This window comes from Panthera leo, chromosome C1 (genome assembly GCF_018350215.1).
Source record: "Panthera leo isolate Ple1 chromosome C1, P.leo_Ple1_pat1.1, whole genome shotgun sequence".
Taxonomy (NCBI): Eukaryota; Metazoa; Chordata; class Mammalia; order Carnivora; family Felidae; genus Panthera; species Panthera leo.
The window spans coordinates 106,852,560-106,870,185 of NC_056686.1; the positions used below are offsets into that span (position 1 = coordinate 106,852,560).

At 42.8% G+C, this 17,626-nt stretch overlaps 1 protein-coding gene across 1 annotated transcript; it reads left to right on the top strand.

Moving 5' to 3' along the window:
• The first annotated feature begins 11,155 nt into the window (after positions 1 to 11,155).
• LOC122227581 (cornifin-A) lies at positions 11,156 to 12,827 on the top strand. Its single transcript, XM_042952190.1, has 2 exons — positions 11,156 to 11,180; positions 12,245 to 12,827. Exon 2 carries the CDS (start codon positions 12,264 to 12,266, stop codon positions 12,531 to 12,533), a length of 270 nt encoding a protein of 89 aa, XP_042808124.1. The 5' UTR covers positions 11,156 to 11,180; positions 12,245 to 12,263; the 3' UTR covers positions 12,534 to 12,827.
• The last annotated feature ends 4,799 nt before the right edge of the window (positions 12,828 to 17,626 follow it).

A 17,626-nucleotide genomic window follows, 5' to 3' on the forward strand; every position in this document is an offset into this window, starting at 1 on the left:
TGGCGTGAGGTGATATCTGAGTGTGGTTTTGATTTGTATTTCCCTGATGGGGAGCGACGTTGAGCATCTTTTCATGTGCCTGTTGGCCATCCAGATGTCTTCTTTAGACAAGTGTCTCTTCATGTTTTCTGCCCATTTCTTCACTGGGTTATTTGTTTTTCAGGTGTGGAGTTTGATGAGCTCTTTATAGATTTTGGATGCTAGCCCTTTGTCCGATATGTCATTTGCAAATATCTTTTCCCATTCTGTTGGTTGCCTTTTAGTTTTGTTGGTTGTTTCCTTTGCTGTGCAGAAGCTTTTTATCTTCATAAGGTCCCAGTAGTTCATTTTTGCTTTTAATTCCCTTGCCTTTGGGGATGTGTCGAGTAAGAGATTGCTACGGCTGAGGTCAGAGAGGTCTTTTCCTGCTTTCTCCTCTAGGGTTTTGATGGTTTCCTGTCTCACATTCAGGTCCTTTATCCATTTTGAGTTTATTTTTGTGAATGGTGTGAGAAAGTGGTCTAGTTTCAATCTTCTGCATGTTGTTGTCAAGTTCTCCCAGCACCCTTTGTTAAAGAGACTGTCTTTTTTCCATTGGATGTTCTTTCCTGCTTTGTCAAAGATTAGTTGGCCATACATTTGTGGGTCTCATTCTGGGGTTTCTATTCTATTCCATTGGTCTATGTGTCTGTTTTTGTGCCAATACCATGCTGTCTTGATGATCACAGCTTTGTAGTAGAGGCTAAAGTCTGGGATTGTGATGCCTCCTGCTTTGGTCTTCTTCAAAATTCTTTGGCTATTCCGGGCCTTTTGTGGTTCCATATGAATTTTAGTATTGCTTGTTCTAGTTTCGAGAAGAATGCTGGTGCAATTTTGATTGGGACTGCATTGAATGTGTAGATAGCTTTGGGTAGTAGTGACATTTTGACAATATTTATTCTTCCAATCCATGAGCATGGAATGTTTTTCCATTTCTTTATATCTTCTTCAATTACCTTCATAAGCTTTCTATAGTTTTCAGCATACAGATCTTTTACATCTTTGGTTAGATTTATTCCTAGGTATTTTATACTTCTTGGTGCAATTGTGAATGGGATCAGTTTCTTTATTTGTCTTTCTGTTGCTTCATTATTAGTGTATAAAAATACAACTGATTTTGTATCCTGTGACTTTCCTGAATTCATGTATCAGTTCTAGCAGACTTTTGGTGGAGTCTATTGGATTTTCCATGTATAATATGTCAACTGCAAAAAGTGAAAGCTTAAGTTCATCTTTGCCAATTTTGATGCCTTTGATTTCCTTTTGTTGTCTGATTGCTGATGCTAGCACTTTCAACACTATGTTAAACAACAGCGGTGAGAGTGGACATCCCTGTCGTGTTACTGATCTCAGGGAAAAAGCTCTATTTTTCCCCATTGAGGATGATGTTAGCTGTCGGCTTTTCATAAATGGCTTTTATGATCTTTAAATATGTTCCTTCTATCCCGACTTTCTCGAGGGTTTTTATTAAGAAAGATTGCTGAATTTTGTCAAATGCCTTTTCTACATCGATTGGCTTTTTTACTTTTTTTAAACATTTATTCACTTTTGACAGTGAGAGAGACAGAGCATGAGTGGGGGAGGGGCAGAAAGAGAGGGAGACACAGAATCCGAAGTAGGCTCCAGGCTCAGAGCTGTCAGCACAGAGCCCTATGCGGGTCTCAAACCCATGGACTGTGGGATCATGACCTGAGCTGAAGTCAGACACTTAACCGACTGAGCCACACAGGCGCCCCAAGGGTCTTGCTGTTCTTACATCCCCAAATGCATAATGAACTTCTGCTTCTGAGTGGAGCGGGGTAGTTTATAGCAAACCAGTCATCTAGGGCAAATCTAGAATACATGCATAAACTATCTGAACTCAGATGAGGACGGTAAGACTCCAGAGGAAGGAGAACTTCAGAGATGAACCAAAAAAAATTTTTTTTACCCTAGCATCATTTGTGGATTCTGGGTATGAGCAGAAGAATGAAAACCTTGGTTTTCCACTGTGGTGGACTCTTGCTGGGGGACAGAGAAATTGAAAGAGCCAATGGATGTTTTCTGGGGCTTCAAGCAAGTGACTGACTTTTCCATTCTTAAAATTTAGCGAATTCTGGGAATGTTCAGGTTAGGACTAAAATCCTAAGCAGAAAGTGTCTGAAAAGGAGAGTGGAACAATGAAACAATGATTGGCATTTGTACAAACTGCCGAGGAGAGAGGCCCTGGAGAAGATACCATATTGGCACTTAGAACTGTTAAGACCAGGAGCAAGTATAATATGTTATAGAAGTCAGAATAGTGGTTATCCTTGGTGAACACACTGACCAGAGGGCACATGATGTAGCTTTCCGGATTTCTGGAAATGTTCTGTCCCATGCATAGTAGTTACATGGGTGCATAGGTATATAAAAAATTCACCGATCTGTACTTAAGATTTTTGCTTTTTCTCGACCTCAATAAAAACAGGGACAAACATTTCACAATATGTACATGTATTAAATCACCACATTGTGCACCTTAAACTTACACAATGTTATATGACAATTGTATCTCAATAAAACTAGGGAACAAAGAAATCAAAAGAATAGCACCAATTACCTTAACTAAATTTAGTGAACAATATATGAAACCTTTATACTAAAAGTATAAAACATTACGGAAACTAAAGAAGAGCTAACAAATGAAGATGTATGTCATGTTCACGTATTGAAAGATTCTGTTAGACTCTAATACAGTCACACAGACACAATTATCTGACTCATTACCCCATCCCCCCCCAAATGGCATTACAAACAAATGCAAAAAGACAGTTTTTTCAATAATGGCAATGAGTCAAATGGACTTTCATAAGAAACAGATACATCTTAACTCTCACCTTGGGCATCCACAAAAATAATTCCTGACAAATTATAGATCTGAATTTAAAAAGTAAAACAACATAAAATTTTAGAAGAAAGCACAAAAGTAAGTCTTACTGACCTTGGAGCAGGCAAAGATTTCCTAAATAGCACAAAAGTGCTATGTACAAAAAGAATTAATACGTTTGACTACATAAAAGTAATAATTCTGTTCAACAAAAGATACTATTAAAATACACAAAGACACAGGCTGGGAGAATTTTATACAAACACACATGTATGTATATGCGTGTGTGAATATGTATATAAATACATATGTGTGACATGTACATGCTAGAGATAAAGTATTTTATTCAGAATACATAAAGGACTCCTAAAATTGATAAAAACTACAGACAACATACTGGGAAAATGGGCAAAGGTTTGCACAGGTGCTTCATGAAAGAGAATGTCAACATAAACAATAAACATAAAAAGTTGCTGAGATATTCAGATTAGAATGAAAGTGTGATGCCACTGTGCAAGCCAAAATCCTGGCAAAAATTAAGGACACAGAAAATTCCAGGTGTAGAAGAGGGGGCAGATAAATAGGATCTCTCCTGCACTGCTGATGAGGGAAGAAGTTGGACAGCCACTCTGGAAAACTATCAGACAGTATTTGCATCAGAGTTGCACCTCTATCCCAGAAAGTTCACTCTTTAATGTATATACAAAACAAATATATACATATGACTGTAAAACACATAGATGAAGATGTTCATTATAGCAGGACTTATGATAACTTCAAGCTGAAACTATCCTAAATATTCATTAACATAAGTATGGATAAGTTAACCATGGTATGTTCATACAATGAGACACTACATAGCAATGAAATTGGACACACTACACTACAGAACATGGATAAACTTTATAAATACATCCCTGAGGGAAAGGAAGCAGATAGTATGAAAACATATTGAATGACCCCGTTTATGTGGACACACATGCATACAGACATGCATGCACAGAGCAGAAAAAAGGAAACACACACTCCACAGGAGGAAGTTTCATCTGATTTCTGGTGAAAGAAGAGGAATTAGCAGGAATTAGTATGCACATTTTTAGTCCATACATCCTAAGAATGTTTGAGGCATCATTTCATTTCATCTTAGGCTTTTCTGATACCTGAGGACACATCCTGATAAAGGATGCACAAGCTAAGTGGAGACAAAACACAGATGTTCAGACACAGTTGTGAAAGAACTTTAATTTCCTACAAGAATTTTCCTCAAGAAAATTATGGAATGTTCTGAGTCACTGAAGATGAGTTTCCAATAATTGATGTACTTCTGACCCTGGCTGCTGGCTCCTTCGATGCTAAGTGCTGTTCCCAGGGAACGAGCTTGGTGGGGCTGCTCTTACTGCTAAGAGTGTATGCTGCCTCTATAAGGGCTTGCTGCAAAACAGCTTAGCACTATTTCCACAAGAGTATGACAATACTCTTTCGGTTAGCAAAAAATGGAGACTAATGTAAGTATTTAAAAAAATAAGGTATAATGTGAACTTTTCAAAAATGGGGGATACCTGTAAAGTTTTGCCTCCCCCTCTCCACCTGCCTACACCAGCAAAACATCTCCATACCATGTGCATGATGTTGTCCAGGCAGGTGACACAGGACAATCTACTGGCTCCAAGCCATTGGCTCCAGGACATGCCTGGCCAAGACAACCAGAGCCTGTCTTTTGATGATTCTTTGCAGGGAGGGTTGGATTGAAGGGTGTGTGGAAGTATTTAGCCTTCCTTGGAGGAGACTTCATTGCTTCCCAAGGCTCCCAATGTCCTCAGGTTAAATACTCACATCCACCAGCATCTAGTTTCATCAACATCAATATGTGTCCAGCACCCACCTCACCTCCTTTCCACAGGGAGGAGTTCAGGGCACTGGGGCTGTCTGAGTTCAGGGAATAGGAGTTTAGCCATTCTGTTAGAGCAGTGATTTTCAACCATGATGGTAGCTGAGGACTTGTTAAAAATTAACTGGTTAGAACTAAAGTGTAACCCAGGGGTGCCTGGGTGGCTCAGTCAGTTAAGCGTCCAACTTTAGCTCAGGTCATGATCTCATGGTTTGTGAGTTCAGGCCTGCATCGGACTCTGTGCTGACAGCTCGGGGCCTGGAGCCTGCTTCTGATTCTGTGTCTCCCTCCCCTCAGTTCTCCCCTGCTCACACTCTGTCTCTCTCAAAAATAAATAAAGATTTAAAAAATTAAAAAAAAAAAGTATAACCCAGATAGGGATATTTTTTAAAAGATAGCAGATGATGTCCATTGCAATCAAGAAAGAAAAGCCATTGGGTTTAGAACCTAATGTTTACTTATTTTATCATAAGAACCACCTGATAAACACTTTAGAAATACAGACTCCCAGGCCTCCCCTAGCTATTTCTATGTCATTAGGATAAAGAAGTTACTTTAAAAGCTGTACTTTTATTTTAACAAGCATCCCAAGTGATTCTTACGTTTAGGACAGTTGGGGAAACACCCTTCACCAGTGGGTTTTGGGTCCCAGAAGCTCACAGAAGGCTGCCTATTCTTCCACCAGACTTCTTTAAGGCTGGAACTTCATGCTTGACATTTGGTTGTTATTCAGCAAATATGTGTTAAATAAATGATTAATTGACTATTTCACAAATCAAGAACATTATACAATGTTCTGAGTCACTGAAGATGAGTTTCCAATAACCCCAATAACCCTAAGGAGAAGAAAGTCATGTGATATCCAGTATCCATCTACTATGCTCTAGTCACTATAGTAGTTGCTTTGCGTATGTAATCTCATTTAATAATAGCCCTGGAAGCAAATATTATCATTCCTAACTTATAGATAAGATCAACTGAGATTCCTATGCCTCAGTGCTGGATTTGTATCTTGTCCCTGCCACTTATTAGCCATGTAAACTTGTGCAGGTGAGGGGCTCCTGTGTGGGTCGGTTAAGCGTCTGACTTCAGCTCAGGTCATGATCTCATGGTCTGAGTTCGAGCCCTGCATCAGGCTCTGTGCTCTCAGTTCAGAGCCTGGAGCTTGTTTCAGATTCCATCTCCCTCTCTTTCTGCCCCTCCCCCGCTCACTCTCAGTCTCTATCAAAAAATGAATAAATGGTAAAAAAAAATATTAAACTTGTGCAGGTAACTATTCTTTGTGCTTTGGCTTCTATATCTATAGAATGGGTTAAATGACCTGTTTGGAGCAATGCTGTCGTGAGGATTAGTGTCAAGTGCCAAAAACAGAATTTTGTAGGTGCCAATCAAATGGTAGATATTATTATTAAGAAATCTTCTGAATATCATCCACGCACAACTAGTAAGGAGCAGGGTAGGAATTTGAACCTAGAACTTTATGTTTCCAAACTTGTAATCTGTAGGTATAATTTTTTTTTATGTATACTTTGCACACTGAGGGTACCTGCTTTCACAAGTGGATAGGGGACAATGCAGACACAGCTGAAGAAACAAAAGAAGGGACAGGCAACTACAAACAGTGGTCACTTCCAATGGGGTTTTGGACTGTGTGTGGAAAATGTTTAGCCATGAATGCTGTCACTCTGCCCTTCGACAACCCAAGGGGCAATGAGTGGTGTGTGGGCAGCACACCTAAGACATTCGTCTGAACCACCTGAGATTTCATTTTAAAACTCGATACCCTCAACAAGAAAATATCTGTGTCTTTGATCATCCATACCCAGAGAAACTCTATCTTAAATAGACAATAGAGAGGAATTGATCAGTTTAGCTGTGGGAGAATATCAGGACCCAGCCAGTGTTTGTCCCGAGCATAGCCCTCCAGCTAGTGTTGAGAAACAATATGGCAGAGTTGTTAAGGGACTGTATCCTGGAACCTCCTACCTTTTGACTTCTGGGAGTGTTCCTTAATGTTTTTCTGCCAACTTTCCTTACCTAGGGCATGCCTAGGTCATTGCAAGATCTCCAACCCTTTTATCCACCCCCTGCACTCCAGCTCATATAATGTCTGAATTGGGCAATCTGACAAAATGTCTACCTAAAAGTTTAGTGGAAAAAAACAGCAGAGATAAAGCAATTGGAAAGCCCAAGCATTGTGCTCCATGGGTAAGAGGTGCCTGGAGCCTGGGTCCTCACACACATAGAGACACACATGCACACGCACATGCACGCACAGAGCAGAAAAAGGAAACACTCCACAGGAGGAAGTTTCATCTGATTTCTAGTGGAAGAAGAGGAATTAGCAGGAATTAGTATGCACATTTTTAGTTCATTCATCCTAAGAATGTTTGAAGCATCATTTAATTTAATCTTTACAACACTCTTGTGAAATACACCTTAATGTCCCCATTTTAAAGATGGCAACATCAAAGGGCAGAAAGTTTAGGTAACATGCTTAAGGTCATAACTGCTATGAAGGGGTAACAAGGCTTTGGAACATCTGGGCCAGTACTAAGCCTGGATCCCTACTTTTCTATCTGCCTCAAGGAAGAGAATCCAGAATTAACTTTTTTATCCCTCCCTTGAGGGATTGAGAGTGGAAGAGAGGGAGGCTGGGAGAGGGGGTTGTGCTCTGTTTTCAGAGCAACAGTGAGGTAGAGAGACAATCAGACATCCCAGGTTCTGGTCTGATTCTGCTACTAAACCAGCTGTGAGGCCTGGAATGGGTCCCCTCCCTCCCCATTTGTCTTTTCCCCTCTCCTGGACCAGGACTAGGAGCAGGGTGGAGGCTCTCCAGGGCTAGGACTCCTGTCCCTCTCTACTTGGCATCATCCCTGCAAACTTCATGTCTTCTACCTGCTGGACCAAGGTGTTTAAGAGGTTTCTAAGTGCCTGGGACATGGTGTCTCTTCCTCTGTTTCCTTCTTTTTTTACAAATGGAGGACTCCGTAGGCTATGGAGACTTCTTTAAAACCATCATGGCCTGAAATGGTGTCCCTAGCTCTTCAAGGTGACAGGGGAAGGTTTCTTACTACCTCTTTTTTCCAGATGTTAGCGTGTCTTAAATATGGCACCCATGGTAAAATGACTAGAATTGGAATTCTGCATGACATTCTCTGCATGCTCTGGGTCTTGGGGAAGCACAGGAGAAGGGAGTGACATAAGCAGAAGAAGGTCTGATCACTGACAAGGCTCAGCACTACCACCTTCCCTGCTCTGCAAATGCATGATGAGACTGAGGCATACTCAGAACTAAAGGACCTTCTGGCAGCTGGTCCAGATGGGAGCCAGGTTTTGATGTGTGAACAGCAGCAGCCTTCGGTGTCCTCAGAATGGTGTCCTGTGAAATAATGGGAGATGTACTTCTCATTGGAAGCCACTGTTATCCCCCTTTAATTATTTGGGACATTTGTGGGGCCAGATTCACCCGCTAACCCCACACTGGTAGTGAAACGGAGCTTCTCTGAAGGGGAGAACAGACTCAACACCAACCGCTGAGTGAGCCTCAGATAGGCAAACAGGAAGAATACTGTTGGGGGTCACAGGAAGTTCCAGAGGCCAGAGCCAGAGCAGTGTTGGGTGGAGTGAAGGGAACACAAGCCAAGGTAGGTAGGAGAGTCCAGCCAGGGCAGGGTATTGGGTGACAGCAAAATTCCGTGGCATCCAGGGCCAAGGCCCAGGGAGGGTACATGGTATTCCAGCTGCAGAGCTCAATTCAGATCCTCCAGAGCCTGGGACAAGCTGGGTGACCCTACAGGACTGAGGAGTAGGAAACAGAACCCTCTGGCTAAGGATACTACCAGGTAGAGCAGCAGGTTCTGCCTGGAGCTCCTCCTGTTAGGGGCTCCCTAGAGCGGGTTTGGGTGAAGGGAGGGACCTAGTCCAAGCCTGGAAGAGAGCGAGAGTCAGATGAGAGGCTTGGAGCTCAGCTGTGGTCATGGTGCCAGCACCAGCTCAGAGGGAGGTGATCACTAGAATGACTGACAATGAGCAGCTGCCTGAGGAAGGCAGTGGCAGTGCTGTCTGTCCTTTGCTGAGCCCTTCCTCCTCCCAGCTCACCCCCCAAAGACAAGGAACTTCCCAGTAGTCTCTGGGCCTTTCTTCATAAATAATGCTATTCATCAGTCAGTCAGTCAGTCTTTCTATAATCGTCAGCTTGCTGAGCAGCTACTACATAACAGGCACCTTGTGAGGAGGGAGGTGCACTAATGGCCATGAAGACAGTGAGAGGCTGACCCAGGACTCAAGTTCACCCAGCTGGAACCAGCAGATGCTCCACAAACATTTAGGTGTCTGGGGGCAGGGAAGGGGAATGAGGAAGAGGAGCTGTCCACACACCTGGGTTCTAAGGGTGATTTGGATTTTCCAAAGGCCACGCCTAGTAACAGATGTGTTTTGAGGACAGAGCTGAACCAGTGACTTCAGTTTCATGTTATGTTGATCACAGGAAGTTGCTGGTGTAGAGATCTTGGGGATCCCTGTTCTTATGTTCCCAGAAAAGAGAAGCCCTGTGGCAAGGAGACTCGAGGATCTATCATGGAGGGAAGGCATACCTTCCTCAGGAGCTCAGAAGCTACTCACGTACTGCCAACCTCAGTCTCATTACTAGTTAGGGTACTTGGATTCTGTCACTACGCCCTCCTGGTGTCTTCTCCAAAGTGAAAGCAATTCTGGGTCAAAACAGGCATTTTAGCTTTTCCCTTCCTCTTTCAGACCCTGGTCCACTGAGTGATATGTTGAAGGGGTCCCTTACTTCCACCTATGCTAATTCATACCCCTTCTATTTTCAGCAGAGCTAGAAATACTACTGTTAATCCCAGGGGCACTTCAAACATTAAGCAGCCTTATTTCTACCTAAGAGTATTCATCTTAGCAAAGATTAAAGATTTACTCCAAAAGGCAAGGCTCTTTTTTCTTATTACGTTGCCTGTCACATAAAGCTCTCCCAGGACTGAGTGGATCCAGCTGCAAGCCAGGAAATCTGAGTTCTCCTTCCCACCTGTACTCATTTTCCTGCTTGGGTTTAATTTCCTGTATAGGCATTAGGAGTAGGGAGGGGCTCAAACAAAGAAGAACATAGGATTTCAATGTAGAATTAATTTTCTCATGGGGCTTGTTATTTGACTTTGGGAGAGTTATTTAACCTCTTGTAACCTCAAATCCCCCAAACATCACTTAAAGAGTATAGACTGAAGCTCTCTGAGATCCATTAAATTAGTGGCTCTGAAGTAGGATGTGTTTCTGGTGCTAAGAATTTCCCAGTCTGTTGAGGGGAAGTGGCCTTCACACTTGGGTAGTTCCCAGAATGAGACATGCTTGGCATATACTAGCATCTTCATTAATATTGGTTAAATGTGGAAACAAATATCACCATGGGAGAGCTGTTGTTTGAAGCAGGCACAGCTTTGATGCTGGGAGAGCCCCCAGGTGATACAGAGCCACGAGAAGGAAAGCATTGCAGCCAGCAAGACCTCCAGGTGTCAGGGCTGGGACTGAGAGTGGCAAAGAAGGAGTGGAAATGGGCTCTTAGGAGCTAAGGTAGTTAGAAGAGGCTTCCAGGTTTTTGGTGGGTGGTGGGTGGTTTGCAGCTGGGTTAGAAAGGAAGGGCCAGGGCCAGAAGGCTGGGTGGAGTGGAGGGAAAAGGTTATCCCAGAAGAGGAATTAGCCCTTGAAAATCTCTGAAGTAGGAGAGGGGTGAAGGTGTGGTTGGTGAAGGCAAAGCAGGTTCACCCAGATTAGCAACCAGTCAGGAAGGGGTGGGGTTGGGGGTAATAATTAAGTAATCTGAATGTGGGTGATTCAATGGGGTTAGGGGAAAGATGGGAAAACGTCCTGGACCCCAGACAAGAAGTCTGTCCTAAGTCAGTCGATGACCTCTAGCATCTACCTTTACAAGACAATTGGTGCCCACCTCAGCTCCTCCGCACCCCTCTCCCGCTTTTTCATGTGCCCAAATGTATTCTGTCCCACAGAATAGAAGAGAGAGCAAGAAGGTAGCAAGGCCACAAAAAGGACTCAGATCGTCCTCCAGGGTTAACTGATGAAACCCTCTAGGAAGTCTGTGGCTCCCCCCTCCCCCCACACAAACCCTATGCCTGGGTCTAAGGGAGAGGGTGGCACTGGGAATCAGGCACCAGTGACATCATTGTCACATAGCCAGTGCCAAAAAAATATCAAGTGGGTGGTTTTCATCACAAAAGCTGAGCCAATTGGTAATTGAGGGGAGTAGGGTGAATCATGTTTGACAGGTAAGGAATGAAAACACAGGGGGCCTGGGGTGATTCTGTTTCCTTGAGGCAGGGCACATTATCCTATAAAAGGCCGGCTGGCCGATGACTTCACATCAGACCAGAGCAACCAGACAACCTGTTCGCTGCGTACCAGGTGAGTCTCTGTTTGGGACCAATTTGAAATTCATGTTTATTTTTTTATTATTGGAAACTGGACAAAGGCAAATATGTTTAAGAGAGCTGATGGGGGTATTAATTAGAGAGAGTACTGGGGTATCTGTATTTTAGAGTAAGGCATAGTTTGGGTGTGAAGGGAATTTAGGGGCAGGTAAGTCTGCTACTTCAATGGATAACTATGGGACTGGGGGCCAGGGAAGGGACAGGTCTGTGTAAGTACCCGTAGTAAGTTAACACCAGGATGTGACTAGGACTCAGACCCAGGTACTCTCAGCAACACCACTATTTTCTCTGTTTATGACTCATAAAAATGTTAATTCATGAGATGGACCTCTACTGTGTGTTTGCTATATTTCAGGCACCATGCCTGTTACACTTTGTGTAAATCAGACTGTTATGCAACTTACTCAGCAAGCTCGCAGCCTAGCAAGGAAGATAGTGCATGCATGTACAAAGATGAAATGCAAAGCAGATAGTGATTGGTAGGGGAACAGAGGGACAGGGAAGGGCTTTGGCAGTTTGGGAGAGCCTATTCAAGATCTCCTGGTGATGGCACATGAGGGCTACAATGGAGGTGATTTGGACGAACAGAGATGGGAAGAACATTTCAGAGCAGACTATATAAGCAAAGGCAAAGCGAGGTCACAGGAGCTAAGACCCACAGAGGCATTCTGTAAGTCACAGGTGTGCTACATGTTTGTAGGGGTGGGTAGACTGCAGTTGTTTCTACAATGTCACTTTCAAAAATACTTCAGTGTGGTACTTGTCAATGAGGGATTCGACATGCCTGGGGAAGAAATGTTGCTGGGGAATGAACCCACTGAAATGGAGCAGAACAAATTGTCTTTTAGCTCCTTCTCTTGAAATGGCCCAGAAATTATCAAAGCATACTTTACTTTCAAGTGTTCAGGGAGACAGCCAGGGGAAATGAAGTCTGTTTGATTTAAAGGAGACTGAAAAGAAACCTATTTGACATTGAACATGGTTTCTAACCTAGTTAATCCCTGTTTAAATAATCTGACCTGTCTGTTCTGTCTGTAGGGTCAGCCTCCTGTGAAGCATGAGTTCTCATCAGCAGAAGCAGCCTTGCACCCCTCCCCCTCAGCCTCAGCAGCAGCAGGTGAAACAGCCCTGCCAGCCACCACCCCAGGAATCATGTGTCCCCAAAACCAATGAGCCATGCCACCCCAAAGCTCCAGAGCCCTGCCACCCCAAGGCTCCAGAGCCTTGCCATCCCAAAGCACCAGAATCCTGCCACCCCAAGGTTCCTGAGCCATGTCCCTCAACAGTCACCCCAGCACCAGCTCAGCAGAAGACCAAGCAGAAGTAATGGGGTCTACAGCCAAGCAAGCCCTTGGGGAGCCGACCACCGGATGCTGAATCCCCTCTCACATTCTGCTTCTATGCCTTCTTTACAATTAGCATGCTGCCACTCTGAGTCATAACCCTCCCTCTTTGCACCCTCTACAAAGATTTCCCTCACACTGCTCTGGAGGGCTCCGAGCCTCTAAATGACGCTGAGAGTCTCACTGGCTGAGCTACTTTTCTAACTTCTCAGGGCTCATCTAAAGAGAGGTTTGGGGGATCAAGTGGATCTTTCCTGCCCTGCCCCCATTAAATCACTTTTAACTCCACAGTTGGCTGTGGGTGTCATTTGCTGACTCCACTTTCTTAATTGTTTTTTCAACATAAAGCAGCAAAGGGTCTGGCACAGGCACTGAGTGTGTGTGTGTGTGTGTGTGTGTGTGTGTGCGCACGTGTGTGTGTGTGTCAGGTCGATCGTGGGCTGGCAATGGGTCAAGACCACCCAGAGTCTGTTACTTTGGACACCTTTACCTAGAGCAGGGCTTCTTCTGCACCTGAGTGAATCCCACCTGAGTGTAGATGGTGCCTGTTTCAAGCTGTCTGTGACTTAGTCCTGGTTCCCAAGTTGCCCTTTTTCTGTTTGGTTTATTCCTTTATTGTTCTTCTTCTTTGAAAGAAGTAGTGCTTATATGGATTTCGTCATGATTCTTTATACATCCTCCCTTGTTTGATGCCCCAATACATGGAGCCAAGCCCTGAAACACTCCTCCAGACCCACACACAGATGAATTCCTGCACACACTGACTCCCCCTCAAATCACACATACACACACACACACACACACACACACACACACACACACGCTGACTTGATCACTGAGACCTCTATGCTGTAGCAGGATGGAGAGTAGAATCCACAGTGCCTGCCTAGGAAAAGCCTAAGGGGGTGATATCCACCCCTTTCCCATGTAAATATACACTCATGCAAATACTCACTGATACCAGAGCACACATGCACCTTCCTCTGCTCACAGGCACATGCTCTCTCTCCCCCTGCCCTCCCCACTCCATATACACATCTATTCTCTCTGAAGAGAATAAAAGCAAATGCACCGAAGAAGAAAATGGAAGTTTAGGCAGGCTTCAGAAGGAAGACTGGTTAATAAAGATAAGACAAAACCTCAGCCTGGAATTGAGGGAGAGCAGGTCACCATGGGCAAATATTAGGGTGAAAAGATACCTGAAAGCCACCAGCGAGCCTATTCAGCTTCCAGATAAACAAACTGATGTCCTTCCCCAGAAAGGGGAAGATAATTCATCAAGACCACCCAGAAGTCATGTTTTTGAATCTTACCTAGAGCCCAGCTCTTCAGATTCCTACCCTTTGCTCTCTTCCTGAAGCCATGTCTTCTTGACTTTGCTGGTAACAAGCAAAACATCTAGGGACTGAGAGACCAGCAGAATTTCTAGATGGGCTGCAGTGGTCACTGGGGAATGAACCCCATTTGTAAAATAACATCAAGCAGGTATGAAGCAGACAACAGATGTCAGATGACAGGTGTGTTGCTTATCACCTGCCTCACACCTGCATGATTCAAAAGCGCTCCAGATATGTTTGAAAAGAACTCCAGAGAAATTTGGAGACTGTAAGGCAAAAATTATCCAGCAAAGCTTTGCAAGTTGGCAAGTAATCATCAGACTGGGAGGAGAGAATGATGTCACCTGAGTCTGCAAGGTTTGTGCATGTTCAGGGGATTTAAAATTGCTGCTTGTTGGCATGATAATGTCCTTGACTCTCCACCAAGCTGCTTCTCCTCCTGTCTTTTTTCTACTGTGTGCTCAACACTCCCACCCCAGACATGCCACATTTCTGCAGAACCAGGTGTCCACCAAGTAGTAGGAGCTTATATGATGTCTGCTGGGATGTTGAGTAGTCTGTACCCTCTTCAGAAGATGCTGTTGATTTGAGGGTAATTCTGAACCTCTCTCTGTAAATGTTCAGAGCCTCTGTCATTCAAACTGCCAGGGGGAAAAGGGCCTCCAGTCTGTCCCATCCTGTTAGGACTTTCACAGGGCTTATGTGTTACCCCAGCGGCTCCACTGCTCACTCCACTTCTCAATGACAGGGGCTGTCTGACCCTAAAAATGGCCCTTCCTCATAATTGCCACTCTTTTAAAATTTTATTCTTAACCTGTAGTAGAGAATTGGGTGAGTTGGAATTCTTGATACTCACGAATTTTTTTTCAAGAAAAAACATGACAGAAATCAGGGTATGATATCTTGCAAAAATATGTGTATGGTTTTCTAAAAACCTTTAGTTTCATGGTACATAACAATGCTAATTTATTCTGAATACAATTTAGAATTTGAACCCTGGAGTTATTTGATGAATTCAACCAATATTTGCTATTTCAGAAAAAAGTTTTTTTTCTTTGACTTATGACATAAGAATGGAAGATCTTTATAATATAGAACAAATTTCTAAAAAGGAAAAAAATGCTAAATAGGAAGGCAGCTACTCATTATAATCATAGATTTAGGTGATTAAAGAATACCGTCACAGATTAGACGTGGAATTTCCCAGCTCATTATATGAGCATTGGTTTCTCTCACCTTCGCTAATACCTTCACTTGCTTCCTTTGAACTTCCCTGAGTTCAAAGAAAAGCAGATACTGTGCAGACTTATCCCAACCATGTGTCCTTGCCATGCCCCCTCTACTACATAGAGACAGGGACCCCAAAATACCCAGTACCTTACCTACACCCACAGAGTTCATCTTGCCATAGTTGGCATTTATTTTTTCAGTGTCTACTTACCCAGCGCTCAACACCTCCCCAGTGTCCACCCACACAGTGCCCACCTTAGCATTAGCCATGTCCACAATGTCAGCCAACGTGTTTTTCTGTGAATCTGCCTCCATCCATCTAGCTACAGTGCCCCCCCAGCCCCCCCAAAAACAGAAAAGCATGAAGGCTTGCAGGACTAAAACTCAACAAACATAAATGGTTCTTTTTTTGGGAGGATTTCCATCACATTTCTTGCAAACCCTCTTCTTTTTCGTGAGATGGCATGGTCAATAGGTTTCACTCATAATCTCTTTGGAGTGATGAGAAATGACTTTTTTTCTTGAATTTATCATGTACCGTTCCAGGAATTAGCTGAGAAAGCATCATTCTTAGCCCTGCCATACCTGCAGATTCCAGTGCCATCCTATACAACTTTCTGTAGACACGGAAACATTCTCTATCTGTGTGGTCCAGTACAGTGGCCACCAGCCACATATGATTATTGAGAACATGAAATGTAGTTGGCACGACTGAAGAACTAAACTTTTAATCAGATTTAAGTTTAATTAAATTTATGTGTTAAGTCTTCAAATATTTATTAATTCATTAAAAACAGCAAATGTAAATCCACAGCATGTTCATATAAAAACAACTATATTTTCCCAAACAAAATAATTAGTTATAAGAGTAGCTCTGTTTAAAAAATACCTTTAATGTCTTTGTGAGTGGAATGTAGTTGGTTTCTCACATCCACTTCTGCATTCAGTCTGTTGTGATATGCTGTTTTGGTTGAAGGATACAAAAAAAAATCCAGCTTCACAGAGATATGTAGTTGGGAAATATAGGAGTGTTTTAGTAACTTTCATATAAGTATGGATATCCTTTGACACTACACCCAACTCAGCAAATAGTAGCTTCCTAAAGATTAGTTGTGGAGAGAAGGAAAAACTCTTCTTTACTCTCAAGGTCTTCCAAGTAGACTAAAAATTAAATTTAGATGAGACAGATTAACCGGAGAAAAAGTCAAAAGTTTTATTACATGTGCATGGAAGTCCAGTAATGAAATGAGACCCAAGGAAGTAACCAAGGCAGGAAATTGTTATACATTTTAGACAGAGACAATAAATCTGTGAGGAATTGGCAGGACAAAGAAAACTTAACTTTGGGAGCTTCAATTAGTAAGGGATTCTAAACAGAGTTTGGACTGGGGTAGTACATTAGTAAAAAGTAACAAAAGTTGTTATACCACCTCCTCTGCTCTAAATTTCCCACTTCTGGTGATAAGGGTGTCTTTTTACCTCCTGCTACAGGGAGGGTACATTTCACATGGGAGATTTTCCTCCCTTGCTTTTAGGGGGGTGGAGGAGGGCCTGAGTATGCTTTTTTTTCTCTTAAGTAACTTTTATTTAAAATAGCTGGGGTGCCTGGGTGACAGGTTGGTTAAGTGTCTGACTTTGGCTCAGGTCATGATTTCACAGTTGGCAAGTACGAGCCCTGCATCAGGCTCTGTGCTGACAGCTCAGAGCCTGGAGTCTGCTTCGGATTCTATGTCTCCCTCTCTCTCTGCCCATCCCCTGCTCATGATCTCTCACTCTCTCTCAAAATATAAATAAACATTTTTAAAATTTTTAAAAATTAAAAAAAAATAATATATCAAAGTGGGATCTTAAACCATGTTAACTAATTGTGTTTTGTTACAATAAAATCATTGGTCTGGAAATAAGAAATAAAATGGTCCTTATTTGCAGACAACATTATTGTCTATGTAGAAAATATCAAGGAATTTTCTTTAGAATACTAGAACTAATAAGTGAGTTTAGCATGCTTACAGGATACAAGAGCAACACAAAAAAAACTCAACTGCATTTCTACATACTAACAATGAAAAAGTAAAAAGTGAAATAAAAAAGGTGATACATTTAAAATTGCTCTAAAGAGAGGAGCCAAAATGGCAGAACAGCATGGAAGCTTTTTGTGTGTCTTGCATCCATGAAATATAGCCAGACCAACACTAAACCATCCTACACACCTAGAAAACTTATTGGAGGATTAACACAACCTACACAACCTGAACCACAGAATTCAGCAGATACTTGGCACAGAGAGCTGAACTTGAGGAATGAGAAGCCACGAAAAGTAGGAACCCCTTTTGCAGGCGGAAAGAGGACAGAGACTGGGGAGGGGAGGAGCATAAGGGAAAAGCACGCATCCCCAAAAGCAGCTGGAGAGAAAGTTGAAAATTGGAAACAGCCACAGGGACTAAACTAAAAAAGGGAGAAAGGAGAAAGGAGAAAGGAGAAAAGAGGGTTTAAATTCCATTAAGGCTGTA

Excerpts from the sequence above, each read along its gene's own strand:
- LOC122227581 (XM_042952190.1), top strand. The coding sequence starts at position 12,264 with ATGAGTTCTCATCAGCAGAAGCAGCCTTGCACCCCTCCCCCTCAGCCT.